The 17373-nt window shown below is 39.9% G+C and overlaps 1 protein-coding gene across 3 annotated transcripts in view; it reads left to right on the top strand.

Moving 5' to 3' along the window:
* The window catches only part of kmt2cb (lysine (K)-specific methyltransferase 2Cb), a 53052-nt gene that overhangs the window by 17451 nt on the left and 18228 nt on the right, over positions 1-17373 (top strand). For 2 of the 3 annotated variants that reach the window (XM_083928490.1, XM_083928489.1), the window contains exons 14-33: positions 2556-2672; positions 3061-3165; positions 4535-4639; positions 4756-4937; positions 5339-5503; positions 5615-5721; positions 6200-6271; positions 6393-6605; positions 7260-7379; positions 7667-7792; positions 7898-8028; positions 9338-9530; positions 11525-11617; positions 11879-11926; positions 12747-12887; positions 12995-13027; positions 13344-13490; positions 13588-13729; positions 13828-14063; positions 14239-14312. In XM_083928490.1, the coding sequence (XP_083784616.1) occupies positions 2556-2672; positions 3061-3165; positions 4535-4639; positions 4756-4937; positions 5339-5503; positions 5615-5721; positions 6200-6271; positions 6393-6605; positions 7260-7379; positions 7667-7792; positions 7898-8028; positions 9338-9530; positions 11525-11617; positions 11879-11926; positions 12747-12887; positions 12995-13027; positions 13344-13490; positions 13588-13729; positions 13828-14063; positions 14239-14312 (2550 nt within the window). The remainder of the gene's footprint in view (positions 1-2555; positions 2673-3060; positions 3166-4534; positions 4640-4755; positions 4938-5338; positions 5504-5614; positions 5722-6199; positions 6272-6392; positions 6606-7259; positions 7380-7666; positions 7793-7897; positions 8029-9337; positions 9531-11524; positions 11618-11878; positions 11927-12746; positions 12888-12994; positions 13028-13343; positions 13491-13587; positions 13730-13827; positions 14064-14238; positions 14313-17373) is intronic. The other variant, XM_083928491.1, reaches the window with a different exon arrangement.

Raw genomic sequence — 17373 nt, 5'->3', positions numbered from 1 at the left:
ATCTGTGGGTCTGTGTTATGTAGCCTACATCTGGTGTAAGAAACGGCTGTATTGCCACATCTCTCACCCGTATCTAGGCACTGTTTCTTTCCATTTTTAATTCATTTCCTTTTCATTTAAGTATTTGTGCAGAATAAACAGGATTAAAATAACACAGAAATTATACATACATAAATGCACAATTGGGACAAAATAAACCTTGGAGGGTTTGTCAGAGATGCCCACCTAACGTTGAGATTAAAACAACCAAAACACACTATAGAAGCAAGAAAACAAATAGATAAACATTTTATAAGGAAATTTAAAAGACGGAAGAAGAAAGATATTTACTAACAAAAGAGGATTTACAAACTTCTCCTGTCCTTGCAGTTCTCACACATATAACTGGACTTAGTATATCAAGTGCTCTGCTTTATTTTTTATGTTTCTTGCACGAAAGTGCAGGGAACCTATTGTCTTAGAGATTCGAGAGATTGTTTGTATTATACTGCGCAATCATATTTTGAGGACTTGAGATGCTCTCTAGCCTTTTTAAATGCATCTTTGGTACCCTTGGTGTCATTAAAAACTCGGCACACAAATCAAAACCAGTTAACATTGCAAGAATATACAGCAATTGGGTCTATGTTAGAGGGCTCCATAGCGCCCCCTAATGTGTGGAAGGCCATAATGTGCATAGAGTTGATCCAGTATTCACCAAATGTGTGACCACATAGCTGTTATCATTTCAGAAAATTTCATATTGGCTTTCATTAGCTCCACCCAACTGGAAGTGGCCATTTCGTATTTTCTGTGTTTTTCATGTATTTTATTTCAAACTCCTCTTAGTGGAATGATTGGATTTGTTTGAAATCTGATAAACATCGGACTAATGTGACTCTAGACTAAGAAGGAATAGTCAATACCTCAAACAGTGATGTAACAGGTCCTTTGACTCTTTGTCGAATGTGGTCAGCAAAAATCACAAGACCTTAACAATGCCAAAAATGCAAAGCTTTTGTGCTTTTTTGGAACAGCGTTGCTGTGGCAAGGCGGGCAATTTGCTGTTTCGCCATGACACCGGAAGCTTTTGTAACTTGACTTTACATTGACCAATCTGCCCAAAATTTCACATGCTGGATAAGAGTCCAGACCTGCAGACATCTACATGCCCATATTGAGTTTAGGTCTGCACCAATCAAACTTTTTCAGTCTCGATACCGATACAATACCTGGGCTTTTCATAAAGGTTGATACCCGATACCCATCCAATACCATGTTAAATTCATAAACTTTACACCTCACCATGTGAAAGAGACTAATGGCTTCTGGCTTGACTTAAATATTACTTCCCTAAGTTTGTAAAACAAAATGTAACATATTAACACATAGATACAAATGTACTAAATTGTTATTTATTTATTCATTTGTTATTAAAATAAAAAATTTGCACCGGCTTCAACTTGTAACTGAAATAACATTGGCAGAGTTTTGAAGGTACAGCGCTGTTTGTCCACTCAGACTTGCTGTAGTTGTGTTGTGTTTAGGCAAAGCCGGGGTTTTACCCTTTGCTGTTGATTTTCTCAGCTGTACCTTAAGGAATGCATGTGTATAAGTAACCGGCTATATATTATATTTTGACTGGTGAAACCTAATTAATCTGCTGTTCTGTGGTTCATTTGGAAAAGCGTTTTATATTACAGTGTTAAGCATGCTAGCCCGTTGATGGCGTTTTCAATGTTAAGTTAGCATTCATGCTAATGGGCATTTTTCACGACTATTAAAAGAAATTCGTAGCCCACACTGTTGTTAGTGTTTTCATAAAATTATAATTTGTACAGTAATTCAAAATAAAAGACAGCAGCTGAACTAGGTAAATGCCTCCATACAGCTGAGTCTGTGGCTCGCTCCATATTGTTGCTGGTGTTGGCTGTGAGTCAAACGGCACGCATGACGTGGCATTGGTCCATTGCTCTGGCAAAAGATTCCATACCTAGACCGATATCTGATCTAAATGTCAGAAAGGTGCATCCCTAATTGAGTCATAGCCATAGCACCGCTTACTGACAACAGGAAGTCAGCCTTATGTAAAAAAAGATCATCTGATATTCATAAAAATTGACATGGTGTTGTCTACACATAATTTGCAGCAACATGAAGTGTAATTAGTTTGTTTTCTAGTGCCACATAGAGAACACAGGAAGTGGTACAAAATGTGTAGTACGTTATTTGCAGCACCACGCACTCCACACAGGAAGTGGCGTCTAACTTGTGCACATTGTCCAACGGTGCATGCCCGCTTCAACCGGCGTCCGTGCCCTTTTTTCTGTGGTGGCAAAGATTTTGTCAGAGGAAACAGAGCTTGCATCCATACAACCAACACCAGCAAACTATGAAGTTAATGGTTCAGCATGTGCAAGAGAAACAAACAACCTTTGCAAGTTGAACTTGATTCTGCCCATTTCAGTTTGTAAGATGGGCAGTGATCATTGGCTATGCGTTCCCCTACAATGTGTCTTTATCCACTCCTTAGGTGTCGTACTGCACGTTTTCTAATTTTTGTCATTCCTCCACAGGGTCGAGGATCAGGCTTTCCTGGGAGGAGGAGGCCCAGAGGAGCTGGTCTGTCAGGTAGAGCTGGACGTGGCAGGGCCAGAGGCAAGAATGGAGTGAGTCCCGGCATGAACCCCGGGGTATGTGCTGTCAGCTGGGTGACATCTTGATATCTATGGCAAATATTGCACAATATGCAAAGCAGTCTTTGTTTCCCCTCCAGCTGAAGACATGATAATGTATTGTAAGCAGCATTTTAATGACAAATTAAACTGTTTGCTTGTTTACTTTCATGGTAAAGGCTATGCAACTTGTTCCTCAAAACCTTTCATTGATGACTCAGCATTTGAGACTAATAGATAGTAATAGCTGAGTAACTATTCTTCTTAAGTATCAGTATTTTACAATGAGTCATATTAACTCTTATGACTGTGGTTTTTCAATAGTGCAAAATGCTGATACTGCTTATGTCATCACACTATCTTATGGGTGTTTGTTTGTTTGTGTATTTTCTTCCTTGATATGCAGATCATCACCATAGAAACACCATATCCAGTCAAGGAGGAGGAGGAGAATGCCATGCATAACACAGTGGTCATATTCTCCAGCAATGACAGTTTCACTCTAAAACAGGTTTTTGTTTATTTAATACTTATGAGTGTTGCTGATGTATTTCATTTTGAATCCTCATCTGCGAAATTTTTTCTATTCACTTCAATGGCCTGAAAAAAATCTGTGCACTCCAACTGGAGATCATTAATTCTTGTAGAGATAATGTCATACTGCCTGCAGGATATACAGTCAGTTATGTAACACAGGATCATTTTAGAAATATGTTGCTCAAAGTTCCTGTTCTAAATTGCATTCTGTAAAGATATTATCATTCAATATTCATTAAGGGTTAAAAGACAGCCGTAAATATTAAGTTAGTAGTGTGGTATAGTAATTCAGAGGTTTAAATCCTCTATTGTTGGAGAAAAACTATTATAAGCGGTTGAAGATGAGCTGAGACTGGAGGTGTTGTTTTTCAAGGTACCGACCCCTGAATGGCTAAAGTGAAATCGATCAGTGCTTAAGAGACTGTTCTTTCTAGGTCTCAGCTGTGAATGCCAACTGAATGGCACACTCAATCATCCTGGTTTAAATAACAAAGACATTTCTGTATCTGTTTACATAGCATTTCAATGTGATTGTTTGTACAGTTATATTTGCTGGTCGACAAGTCCACAATTCTCGTTGACCGCAAAGTTTTATGAAGCATTTTTATTCCTTCAGTATTAAGGATTGGCCTGCGAACAAGACAAATCTGCAAGCTCTTGTTTCAGTTGCTCTGGCAGATACGTCTGGCTCCACTCCCATTCAGACAGGTTTCCAGCCGGCCTGACCCTAGGCAGACCAATCACAGCCCTTTATCTAATATGGAGTGGTTTTGATAGAATGACTTAAAGAGGAGCATCATGCTAGAATATAGTCACCGAACATAACTGGCATACTGCATCCAGCGCAACACACCAAGCTCTCAACTCAGATCAAACTGATCAAATATGAATCAAGATTCTGTTAGTGTTCAGAAACACACTTTAGTGTACTGTTTAGCTGTAACTTGAGAAAGTTTGTGACCTGGGTGCTATTTTTTTCTTGCTTGAAACCAGACTAAGCACCGTGTCGCGCAATGCTACGTTCTTTTGTTGTACTGTTGACATCTTGTTGACTTATACGCATTTGCCAATTAGTCTGGCGAAACCAGGCTAATTACTACTTTACTTTACTGTATAACTACTACTTACAGCGCCAGTGACTTTGAATGAATATGTAAAACCTATTGATATGTGATTCGGTAATGACAAGCAAAATGAGTCGTTTTCTTTTCGAACACAAAAAGCTAAGTTATAGTAGAAAATTGTTATAACAAATTGGGACTTTTTAACCCTAGCTTGAGGATTCCAGGGTTTGAACTGAACTGCCTTAGTGAATGGGCTAATGATGTCTTATTTTCTTTCAGGACATGTGTGTGGTGTGTGGGAGTTTTGGCCTTGGTGCAGAGGGCCGTCTTTTGGCCTGTGCTCAATGTGGCCAGTGCTACCATCCATTCTGTGTTGGCCTGAAGGTACATTTACTATTGAGAGTGTACACTTCACACACAGGTTCCTGCGAGTACATAGCAGAAATGCCATCCTATCATACACAGGCCTACATATAAATGTGTCATTGTTACTTTCACAGATCACCAAAGTATTGCTGAGTAAAGGCTGGCGTTGTCTTGAGTGTACAGTGTGTGAGGCCTGCGGCCAGGCCACAGATCCAGGCCGCTTGCTGCTGTGTGATGACTGTGACATCAGCTATCACACCTACTGCCTGGACCCTCCACTGCAGAACGTGCCCAAGGACAGCTGGAAGTGCAAATGGTGAGTATTTTATGGACCTCTCAGCCAAATTAGCTTCAAACAGGCAATTATTTAACTACTTTAGTGTTATATTAGGCAGTTCAGGCATTTTAAGACCTCTTCCAGATCAATAAATATCTCTCTTTATAATACTTTTTATTCATCTCGGTTTGAAAATCAGACCAAAGAAACTGCATTTTTTTCAACTATACAAAGCCTTTTAAAGTGAATGTCTTAAATATTGGATGGGGATGAACTGAATTTAAGATTCTAAAAATGAAAAGAAAAAAAAAAATAGAAAATGTCTTACTTGAAGCATGTAAGCAGTGTGAGTAGGCAGGGTTTAGCAGAACAGTTGTGTTCTGCTATCATCTTTGAAGTACCATGGCCAGATTGACCTCTGTCCTCCCTGTCTCCTGCAGGTGTGTGTCCTGTACCCAGTGTGGCGCCACGACTCCAGGCCTAAGGTGTGAGTGGCAGAATAATTACACCCAGTGTGCCCCTTGTGCCAGCCTTGCAACATGCCCAATCTGCCTGGTGGACTACAGTGAAGGCACCGTAATTGTGCAGTGCCGCCAATGTGACAGGTGTGCAGTGTTTCTACAAAACCTGTCAACTGAGGAGAACTGGTCTCTATATTTTTTTTATAATTTTTTAACGTAATTGGTTCTTATCGAAACCTCCTCTTCTATCCACAGATGGTTCCATGCATCTTGTCAGGGTCTCCATTCAGACGAAGATGTGGAAAAAGCTGCAGACAGTAGCTTCGACTGCACAATGTGCCAAGCTTTCAAGACCACTAAAGGTGGGGGCAAAGGGTGCAAATTTTATCACAAAACAATATTATATTGAGTCTTTGAACAATGATGCAATTTTGCTCATATCACAAAGTCTTGCCACAATTCAGTTCAATTCAGGGGCCTGTGATCGATGAGATTTTTCAGATGATTTAACATTTAACAGAATCAGTTCATTTATATCTACTTGACACAAAGCAACTAAAATATGATTTGACAATTTCAATCCTGAAATCTTCCAGACATTTAAATGTATATTCTTTTAATAAACAGTCATAAATATAAAGTGGGGATTTTTCAAATAATGGCCCATCTTAAAGATGATGATGTGTATCTATATTGGATCATTGGATTGATTTAGATCAGTGTATCATTACACCCTCATTTGGAGCACAGTATTCCTCTAATTGTGCTTTTGTGCAGTAAGCAGATTATTGACATTTGATTCTCTAATTTCTGCCATTTGTGTCTCCTGTGCTGCTGCAGTTTTCACCAAGGCCAGAGACGCCATTGAGCCTGTAATGATGACACAGATTGTCACAAAGGCTAAAGAAATAGGTAAGTTCAGTGATTCAAAATCGATAGGTTTTTAAATGGCAACGTGAACAAAAAGTGTCTCTCTACAAGATGGTGATTTGGTACTTTGCTCATCTACACAATTGTTTTTGGTCTTTTTCAGATCTGTCGAGGACCTACACCCAGGATGGTGTTTGTTTGACAGAGTCAGGGCTTTGCCAGCTCCAGAGCTTGTCTACCACAGCGTCGCGGCGCAGGAAACCCAAGCCGAAGCTCAAGCTGAAGATCATTAACCAGAACAGTGTGGCAGTGCTTCAGGCTCCTGTAGACCCCCTCTCAGAACACTCTCGTGATGAAGACATAGAGGACAACAGAGGTGCTTGTCTTTTCGCACAGGCTACTTCTTTCATCTTAGACTGCTTATTAGAGGCCTTCAGTGCAGTAGTGACTTGGACTGTCAGTGTTGGCTTTTTTGTGTTTTTTTTGTTTAACTTTAAAGTGTTTATACCATTATACAGCACACTTTAAATGACTAAAGGTGATAAATTCTGATATGTTTGACAATGCAATATTTTGTGTATTGTATTGTTTTGTTTAATATCTGTGGAGCTTGAAGTCGAGACGCGTTAAGTTAGGAAGATTTGGCCAAGATAGATAGATGGATAGTTATACAGATTTAAAAATAGTTCCATGATAAGCCCTGGTATGATCCAGATGGTCAGTACAGGATACCCCTATTTACTAGTAATGTGGTCAGTTTACCCCTTATTAACACATATTCACGTATTTCTCTAAGAGTTGGAAAAAAAAAAAATTGCTGTCCATTAAAACAAAAATTTATAAAAAAAGAAAAAGCCTCACTGGAAATGAAGGTCCTTAGTAATTAACTTAATTTCAATCAGGCTAATGTCCTGCCACTGAGTGCAGAGTTTAGATAGAATTGACCCTTGTGGCTGTGTTGAGGGGCCTGGTAGGGGTGTTCTCTACCACAGGGCTGTCACTCATCATCAATGGTCTCTTCTTCTTGCAGAGGCGGAGCTCCTAGATTGTGAGGTGAAGTCTGATTCGAGCCTAGAGCGAGAGCCAGCAGAAGACGACTCCAAGGGGGCGGACGGCGGCAAGAAGAGGAAGAGGAAACCGTACCGGCCGGGTAGGGCACCTGATTGAAGGAGACAGCTCCTGTGAAGCGTAAAATGGTGCAGTACATGCCCGACGTTGTAGCTGTAGCAATGCACTGCCGTCTCAGGGCCTCTGATGTACACAGGGCTCTATCTAGTGTTTCTGAACCTTCATACTGAATGCACTGGACAATTAATAGAACCATGCAGTCAAACTAAATATATCTCCAATCATATCTCCTCTGTGGTAATGAAAATATTTTTTTGGGAGTATATGTTTTGATTACTTACTAATAAATTAATGACTTTTCCTTTCAAGGCATTGGTGGGTTCATGGTCCGCCAGAGGAGCCGTCCAGGTCAAGGTCCAGGCAAAGCCAAACGAGCCCTCTGCAGAAAGGATTCCACTGGCTCAGTGTCAGAGAATCCTTTTGTAAAGGATGAGGGTTTGTACAACATTACTATCTAAACACATCTCAACGGATTGTCCCCTCATTGGGCAATTTATGTTTTTATGCAATTTAATATTTCTCTTCTTTTTTTTTTTATAGGATGGACAGAGGCTCTGCCTGATACCCCTGTGGATGAGACGCCCCCTGGACCAGAGGTCCCAGAAAAAATAAAGAAACGCTACAGAAAGAAGAAAACTAAACTAGAGGAAGCTTTTCCTGCTTACCTTCAGGTCTGTTACCTTTGATAGCACACTCTTACTATTTGACATGAATGGAAAACGTATAAACAGAATGGGCATATAATATGACATTGTTTCCTATAGGATATTGTTTAGCAGCAGGGGGTTGGCCTGCTTTTTTATTGAGCTTACTTTTAGTGAAATGCTCTGAATTAATTTGAGTTCCCTCTGGTAAAGGAGTATCTATGTATTGTGTGTCTAGAGCTTTTATTGTTAAAGGTAAGAGGGAAGTGGAGCTATCTACGCTGCCTTTGTCAGGATTGAATGCTCATCTCTCTCCATGCCTCCCCTCGGTGTGTGTCTCCCAGATTCTAGAGCGCTTTGTCAATGTGTCTTCACTCTCATGCCAAATTTAAAGCCCTCGCAGAGTCTTGTTATTGCGACTCCATGACATTTCATAAAATTCTGAAGCAGTGGTGGCAAAATGTATATAGAAGAAACACTGGCCATTTTTCAATGTATAACCACTATATAGCCATATAGAGTAAACAGTTTGTTTCATCAGTTCATTTCAATTCTACCTACGTTTTTGTTATCCAAACTTCCTGCTCATATGCACATATTGTTTGGTCTTGTCATGCCATATCTTCATAAAATGCTCTTTGTCTTACTCTTGGGAAGGTTGGGAATCCAAAGTACACTGCCTGGAAACCACTTACAATACCTTGGTGCATGGTGCCCCTTCTGTGGGCTTTTTTAAAAGAGAAACAGCCTAAAGGAACTTGCTATAGAGAATACTAGTCTCTGATCGTGCTCTTTAAATGCCTCCTGTCTGGGTTGTGAATTGACATACAAAAGCTTAACCGGAGATGACTTCAAGACTCCTTGTCTCTAGCTAGTATCTCAGTGTCACTTTTTGTTGGCCAAAACATAGGTATGTGATGTGCATTAAGACACCAGCAGCTGTCAGGGATGCTTTATCCCACCAGAGTCAGGGGATGTTCAGTCCAGCCTAAAGTTCCAACACACTGAAGCACATTTCATTAATTATTGAACTAGCAACACATTGGGCTTTTAATGTCTCAGCACAGCTGCAGCAGAGAGCTGCAGTTACATGTCTTTGAGGATAGTAGATGGCTTGTGGGTATAAGTGGTTCGGGATGGTAGGTGCGGACAAAGGTGAGGTCAGCGGCGACATGGCTGTTAGTTTGACTTCGGTCAGATCTCATGGGCCTTCTATGTGTGCTGAACATGTGACATGGAGATGTGTTTCTGAGGAATGATGTTAAGGAAGGTAAGCTGGCGGTGTCGAAAGTGTCAACACAGAGGATTGACCAGTGCTTTGTGTTGTCATGTTCAGGAGGCGTTCTTTGGGAAGGACCTGCTGGACAAAAGCAAGCAGAGCAGGCAGCAGGGGGTTGAATCAGGTTTACTGGAAGACGGGCAGAGCCAAGTGGAAAGGAAGCACCCCACCACTAGCTTCCTGGACCCTTCATCAGACCCTCTGCTCAGCTCCTCAACAACATCCCTTCCTACCAGACCAGCAGCAGCAGGTACGTATACGCATTAATTTAGTTCTCTCGTGTAAGGGATGTAATGATTCAAAGTATTGGACTCCATATTAGATTAACTGAGAACAAATAAATTAGAATTGGAAGGAAATCATTGCAGGTATTGGAAATGCCAGACACAGCAGGGGTATCTTTTTATTTTTATTTTGGTATTTCACGCAACATGTTTTATTCCATGCATTCCCTCCCTGCAATTGTCATCACCCAATGAGAGTATTAACCCTTTTCACACAAAAGTAAATGGGTATAACAAAGGTCCACTGAACACATGTTCAAACCACATTTTACATGTGTCAAAGGTTAATCTCTGGTCATTACTGTTCACATTTGTGTAACTGCAGCTCCATTCACTTTACTGCTACACTCAAGCATTATGTAGAAATCCACTCCAAGTAAAAGTATAAAGAGAAGTTTTAGTTTCTGTTCTTCTCTGCAAGCTTGCTCTGCCTTGCCTGCCCACTCACTCTGTCTACTGCTCTCTCGACCTTTCTCTCAATTTTTACGCGAAACGGCACTTGCCCCCTGCGCTGACCTGAATGGCAATGTTGTGCAGCCAGAGAAAAAAGGCCACGTACTGAAAACAGAATAGTAACAGTGGCTTGTCGAGTCTGATTCCAAATGGAATCTGTATCATACTGTCTTTGCCAACACTTTCAAACTGTTCATAGATTGAATTAGAAGTTTGCATTGAATAGATATTGAATGCACTCTCACAGTGGTTCAACATGTTTATTATGTTGGCTGTTACCCGTTTGTAGTATAAACTGCAACCCCTCCTCAACAAGAAGCACAGCCTCAGCCACACCACTGGTCGCTGTTAAACATCAGCTGATAGAGATTCCACATCATACCTGCCGCCTGCACTCATTCAGGCATTTCCCCAGTTTTGGCACTGCGTACTATGCAGCACACCGAGACGGCCAAATGGAGCACAGCCACCGCCATCAAAGTGTTTGTCAACACACCACTCGCTAACATCCACGCACAATCAAAATCTATTACTGAAACCAATGTGTGCTTTATATAAACAGAAAACCTCCATAACCAGACTGAATATTGATTTCCTTGTCGCAGCCAGTTACTAAACTGCAGAAGAATTAAACTGGGATCGTGGTAATGTTTGAATGATATCTTATTGTAAAGTATTGCGTCACATAGTAGGGTACATATGGTTTGGCTTCAAGTTGCTATAATACCTCAACTTGTTTAAAGTATAAACTCAGTCCAACAAATAAAATCTTTGACCTCCTTTTGTATTGGCAAAGAGTTTCAATTGGGAAAATCACCCCATACACACCTGAATGAATGATAGTTTAAAACCTTTGTTAGCAACGTACAAAACTTGTCATGCAGCTAAGAAGCCATTGTGAAATGTGATATTGCTTGAGTTTTACTTCTTTGATACTCTTATCAATTTGGTCTTGAATATTGAGTATTAAAACTGTTATTTTGAAGTAGATTTGATAATGAGTTTTAGAGATACCGACAATTAAAACAAAAATGTATTGTGAGTGGTACTACTAGGTATCAGGGCTGATTTTGCAGTTCAGAAGATTGTGTGCTGCAATTTGAAAGAATGAGAAATGGGAAATAAACATCACCGTGTTCGTGAGGACTGTGACCTTCAGACAAATGGAAATATAACCTTTTTAAGAGGAACATTTTGCAACAACCTTATTAAATGAATCCATAAGGTTAGAGATAAAGAACAATGTTCAACTTCAATATGTATGTAGAGTTCATATCTTTGGCAGCACTTTAATCAGTTGAATATGGTTCAAAAATACAAGAAAAACATGTATGTGAACAATAACTTCATTTTTTTTTCTCAAGACCAAATTCTACATATGACGTTCAAACAAATGGTTCCTAATCACATTGTCATGTCCATTCAACATCCCCATCAATTATGATTTGTGACAGTTTGGTTTTCTTCCTTTTTTTTGTTTCTTCCTTTTTTCCCCCCCCATCTACAGAGACGTCTGAGGAACCATTAGTTGATCTATCTGATGTTCTGAACACTGATGCAGACATCTTGGGAATGCTCGGAAAGCAAAGCAATGACTCTGGTGCGTCTTATATCTCACAGTGGCAAGAATATATTATAAGTCACCTTGCCATGGGTTTACAAAATCTTTTCCTCCCGGTTCAGAATTTTCCTCAGACAGCAACTTTATTTTTGGCCTAAAATAAACATAATGTCACATTCTTTAAAAATACTTTTTGTTCATCTTAAGTTTTATCTTTCGTTTGCATTGTCTGAAGCGTGTTGTGCTTGTTTCGTCTTCACTATTTTTTCACTCATTTTATCTGGTTTTGGGTCCTTGTAGGTCTTGATTTTTGCCCCTTCCAGGTTGACAGCTCACCTCCTCCTTTTGGTAAGGGTGCTCTGGCCTACTAATCCCTTGCTTTAGTGCATTCTTCCTCTCTTACAGTGTTTGTCTCTATTTGACTGTGCATGTATATAAGCTGCTTCATACTTAGCTTTTTCTCAACCATTTCGGATTGTCCTAACACTCATAAACTGCTTAGTGCTTACCTAACCCATTGCTGTACATGTCCTCTGTTTGTAAAAACTACTTTGTTCAGCCTAAATGGCTCACATGCTGGTATAATGTTGTATTACTAATACAGATATTGCATCCATCCTTATGTTTGTATATAGTTTTGCGTTGAAGAAAGTGTAGAAGAATGGAAAGTATTAGTAGTAGTAGTAGTAGTAGTAGTAGTTTTTGCAGTAATAACTATGAATCTGATAGCAGTGTAGTAACCCAGATTATATACAGTATATTTATGGGTTTTATTATGGTATGGGTAAAAAATAGATGCATGGCTTTTTAAAAAAAAGAAAACAATAGGTATTTATTTCAATACACTAATGTAATTGATGGGCCAGAGCAATTCTTTCCTACACAAACAAATGTTTGTGTACCTTTTACTGAGAATTAGTATGACCTATCTGTCTCTTCACAGTTCCTAAAACACTGTTTTTAAACGACACAGGACCCCCAAGGAGCTATAATCCTGTTCAGTTTTGATTACATTCTTCAGGCTGTTTAGACAATAAACATGTTCCTTCTTCACGTCTTAATTTATGATCACGTTCTTTGTTGGGTATTTTGTTGGTTGCCTTGTGTGCACGTGCTTGTGTTCGTCCATGTCATGATTTTGTTTTTGTATGTTTGTGTGTTTCCACAGCTGGTCTGGACATTGGGCCCCTGGCAGAAAGTTCCCCAGTGGTGCTCCAGTTGCAGGCTGGCCGGAGGACACCTCGAAACCTCTCAGAGGAACCCCTGGACGGCATTCTCAGCCCAGAGCTGGACAAGATGGTCACTGATGGTCAGTGCGGGAGACCAGACATCCAGACACTTTAATTAGTTTTACACTGTTATCCATACATAACTTCATAAAGGATGAATAATGATCTGTTTCTTTCATTGTTTCAGAATCAATTCTCAGCAAACTTTACAAAATTCCAGGTTTGTAATTTCATCTTTCTTTTTTCCAAAACTGTAAATTATAAACCATTGTTCTTCAACACTAATTAATGTAACAGTGAACTCACTATGCAGTGTTTTAAAGCACTCAGACTATTGTTCAGTGTTTTGCTAAATGTTTTACAGTTTAGTGAGATAAATTGTACAGGAGGCAAACAACAATTTTCCAGTTATCTCTCAGAATAAATACAGGAGGAATGGATTCTGAAATTGCAGTTTATTCATTTTACTCATCTTTACTATTACCTTAAAGCTATTATATGCACACATAACACTGCACTGTTGCACTCTGTTACAGAGCTGGAGGGCAAAGATGTGGAGGATCTCTTCACAGCAGTCCTTAGCCCCAGCACAAGCCAACAACCTCCACCACAGGTGCCTCACCACCAGGGTCCAGGGTCCCTCCCTGCCACACCTGGCACTAGTATGCCTCACCCCAACACAGGTACATCATAAAGCACCTTGTTGTTTTAAAGGTAGCATTTTAATCCATTGTTTTTAAAAATCTATACATCTAATTCACCTCATAAATGTATGTACAGGGAACCCCATGTTTCCAAGGATACCAATGATCAATGGTATGATGGGACCAAACCAACGCTTTCCTGCAAATCCAGGAGCAGGACCCTGCATCCCAGAAAATTTCTCTCCCCTTAACCGTATGCCTTTCACTGACAATCCAAGGTAATGTACTGATTCCTTCCTTTAAACTATTCCATATCCTATTCTAAAACAGATTATTCTTTTTTCTTTGTAAAACCAGAATGTTTCCTTCGTTACAGGGATAGAAAGTTTAATCAGATGCCTAGAGAGGCAGTTGGTCCATGGCCCTCCCCTGCCCATGGCCACGGCCCTACACCCCCTGGACCTCTGCCTGAGGGGGAGACTGAAGCCATGTCAAATGCCCAAAGGAGTACACTTAAGTGGGAGAAGGAGGAAACACTTGGAGAGCTAGCCACTGTAGCGCCCGTCCTATATACCAATGTCAATTTCCCCAACCTCAAAGAAGAATACCCAGGTTTGTGTTTATATATTAATGTTTACATATTTTCATCATCTATTTTAATTCTGCTTATTATTGACTATTTGTTTGGTGTGCACACTGCACTATGTCAGTTAAACAGTACAAACAATAACTTGTATGCTCTGTGAGACTGTGAGCATGACAACTCCTCTTATTATTCTTTCAACAGACTGGTCCACAAGAGTAAAGCAAATTGCAAAACTCTGGAGGAAAGCTAGTTCCCAAGACAGGGCCCCATATGTGGTAAGATCGCTCACACTGTTGAATTTGCAGATTTCCTTCAACTATCTCTAAGTCAGAACATTTTGGACCAACTGTCACTACTAGTTGCATTGACATATTAGTATGCAGAAGGCAGGCTCCTTTATCGAATCTTGCCTCTTGCCTCTTGCCAATGTAATTTGAAATCCGGCCATTCACAGATGAACTAATTAACATAGGAAGGCCTGCTCAATATTAGAACTCACTATGGTCTCAGTACTGTAATTAAGTTCACAAGAAGTGATTGTATCTGGCCCAGGCCAGTTTCAAAGATGTAGTGTTGATTTGGCAGCTCTTTTCTTTTCATGTTTTTTACATTTTATCTCCCACTTAAACATTCCAACCATTGAGAAACCTGGTCACAATAACAGGAGGATCATGGTAATCATGGCAATCCAGTAGCATAGACCATGTATCACTTGAACATTTTTAGTGGTATAGTGCCTTACCCTGTAAAATAAAAATGTCATATTTAACATCCATGGGACCATAGAGTTCTTTATTCACACATACCCCTATTGCAGGTTAGCAAATCACCCTAGACTCAGGGATGGAAAGCCCTTTCTCACTGTCACCACAAAGTGTCACTTCTTTGCCAATAAGGAGGGAACCTCCATTCATGTTGCTAGATTGAAAACAAGATGAATATGGTCAAAGAGAGGGTAGTTTCCCACTTTTATTTGCACGTTGTAGCTTTCCAACCCCCATTGTTTGTGTACTAACGTAGTAGGGATGTGCCTGCGTGATTGATTCCTCGAGTAGTCCTTGTTTCAAATTAATTTCATTAGTAAACAACGACACTCAAGTTTTTTTAGGTTCGTGCATGTGAGTGCGCGCAGCACCTCTTGCTTATCTGCGCGTGACCTGAGACACAAACACCTTTGATTTTTGGAACCGGCTCTTCGCCTGATCATCCGAGAGAAAGTTGTGTGAACTGCATTACGGTGTTACTGTGCAAGGCCCGGACGATATGAAGGGAAAAGCAGTAACGTTCTGGATTGCAACTTCGCTGTACTGGACACCCTCTTTGGGGAGGACTAGTTTAAAAATATGGGTGTCGATTAGGGATGTAGCGATACACTAATCTCACGATACTATATAAATCACGATATTAAGCCAACAATAAGATTCAATTTGATACGATTCGATACGATGCACTTACATCATTTTCTAAAAGATTTTAAAGGGACAGTGTGATTTTGGTGACATCTTGTGAGTGTGCCATTGACTGGGATTGAATTATTAAAAACTGAAAGAATCACTTACACAATATATGACTCTGACTGGACAGCAGAGATGGTTACACGTCACTTTTGTCAAGTCTCAAGTCTCTGAGGGAAGCAGCAAGTCCTAATCAAGTCTCTTTTGGTTTTAATAAATAATATTAAAGTGCAACCATATTGTGTAATTACACAAAGTGCCAACTAATGACACCTTATAATCTATTGAAAATAAAGAAAGTCTGCTCCTTTTACCTGGAACTAATTACAGCGCACCTGAAACTTCAGGTCCTGCTCTCATTGGAACATTTTAAAGAAGTTTAAGAAGAAATCACTTGGAGGCAGACACATCTGTCTGAAGATATTCTGCATTATATATTCATGATAATGCTCGATTTTAGATGTATATTTGCTCTTTTTACCTATGTGATTTATTTTAATTGTATTATAGCCATGTATTTTATATTGGCTGCTCATTATATTTGTATGAAATGTTGTTAGTCGTGCTGCTGTCTGTCTCAGGGCACTCTGAAAAAAGAGATTTTTTTACTGTCAGCGAGCTCTAATAGAGTATAAAGTTAATAAAAAATCCTTCAGCCTCTCAAACACAGTGTAATGGTTAAAGCTAATAACGCAGTAACATTAACGTTATGTAAACCTGTAACGTAAACTTGCCTTTAGCTGACATTAATAATTAATGTGTATTTCTCCCGGTTTAACGGCGTTAGCCAGCAGATGGTATCAGCACCGGCAAGAAAACACTTTTTAAAAATATGTAATTTAATGAACGCCAATCTAAAAATGAATCTCTCACAAAGCTAACATTAATAGCTAGCTAACGTTGATAGTTTATGCAGCCGAGCTTAACACAGACGTTGTAATTTGTGATTCTTTTGTTTCGGCTGTGCCTGAAGTTATTAAAGCCAAACAATATAATAAACGGTAATTTAACTGCAGCAGCAGACCAGGCAACAGCAGGTGACGTGCTCTCCGTGTCATCTGCGGATTGTGGCCTCTCGCGCATCTCTGTGGGAGATGAGGACTTTCTGCTCCTGATGTAATGCTCCAAAAGTATATAGATAAAAAGATTGTGCATGAGTCTCAAATCTCGAGTCCCCATCTCTGCTGGACAGACAGCAAAAAAATGCTCTACAGCGACACTAGCGGCTGGCGGACCTAATAGCTCTTCCTGCAAAGCAAACGGGGGAGGAAATGGGCAGTGAGCGGAGTGCCAGGGGAATTTGAATTGGACTTAATGTATCGATACTTACGGCCATGATACTTTCTTTGGAAACAAAAATATCGGTTTATATCGCAGAATCGATAAAATCCTACAGCCCAGTGTCAATGAGCTAGAAGCTTGTTTCAGTGAGTCATGCATTTATCCTCAGAAAAACCACCTAGAGTAATGGTAGTCCAACAGGTACCTTTACAAAAAAATTAGCGTTCTGGCAAAGCAACACCTGCTGTTACCTGCCACCTCTGTGCCAGTGGAGCACTGAAGCGGGACTGATCATTTACAGAATGGGAACGTGAATTTAATTATGTTTTTGTAAGGAAACAATGTTTTGAAGTTGTGGTTGTGAAAAATAAATCCTTAAAGGGTAACTTTGACTGTTTTGAGAATAAGCATCAGGGGTTGAGTAGGCTGTATTGCTGAGCATCATTATTCCATTTGTTGCTTTCTAAAAATAGATTTTGGAAAAACAAGTACTTGATTGGCCCTTGAGGAATTGATGCGATCCCTCAATCTTAGAATTAACTACTCATGCCCATCCCTATAACGTAGCAATGTTCAAAAACAACTAGCGCCAGTATAGGTG

The sequence above is a fragment of the Echiichthys vipera genome, assembly GCF_963691815.1.
Source record: "Echiichthys vipera genome assembly, chromosome: 15".
In the NCBI taxonomy this organism is placed as follows: Eukaryota; Metazoa; Chordata; class Actinopteri; order Perciformes; family Trachinidae; genus Echiichthys; species Echiichthys vipera.
This window is presented reverse-complemented; position numbering and strand designations above follow the sequence as displayed.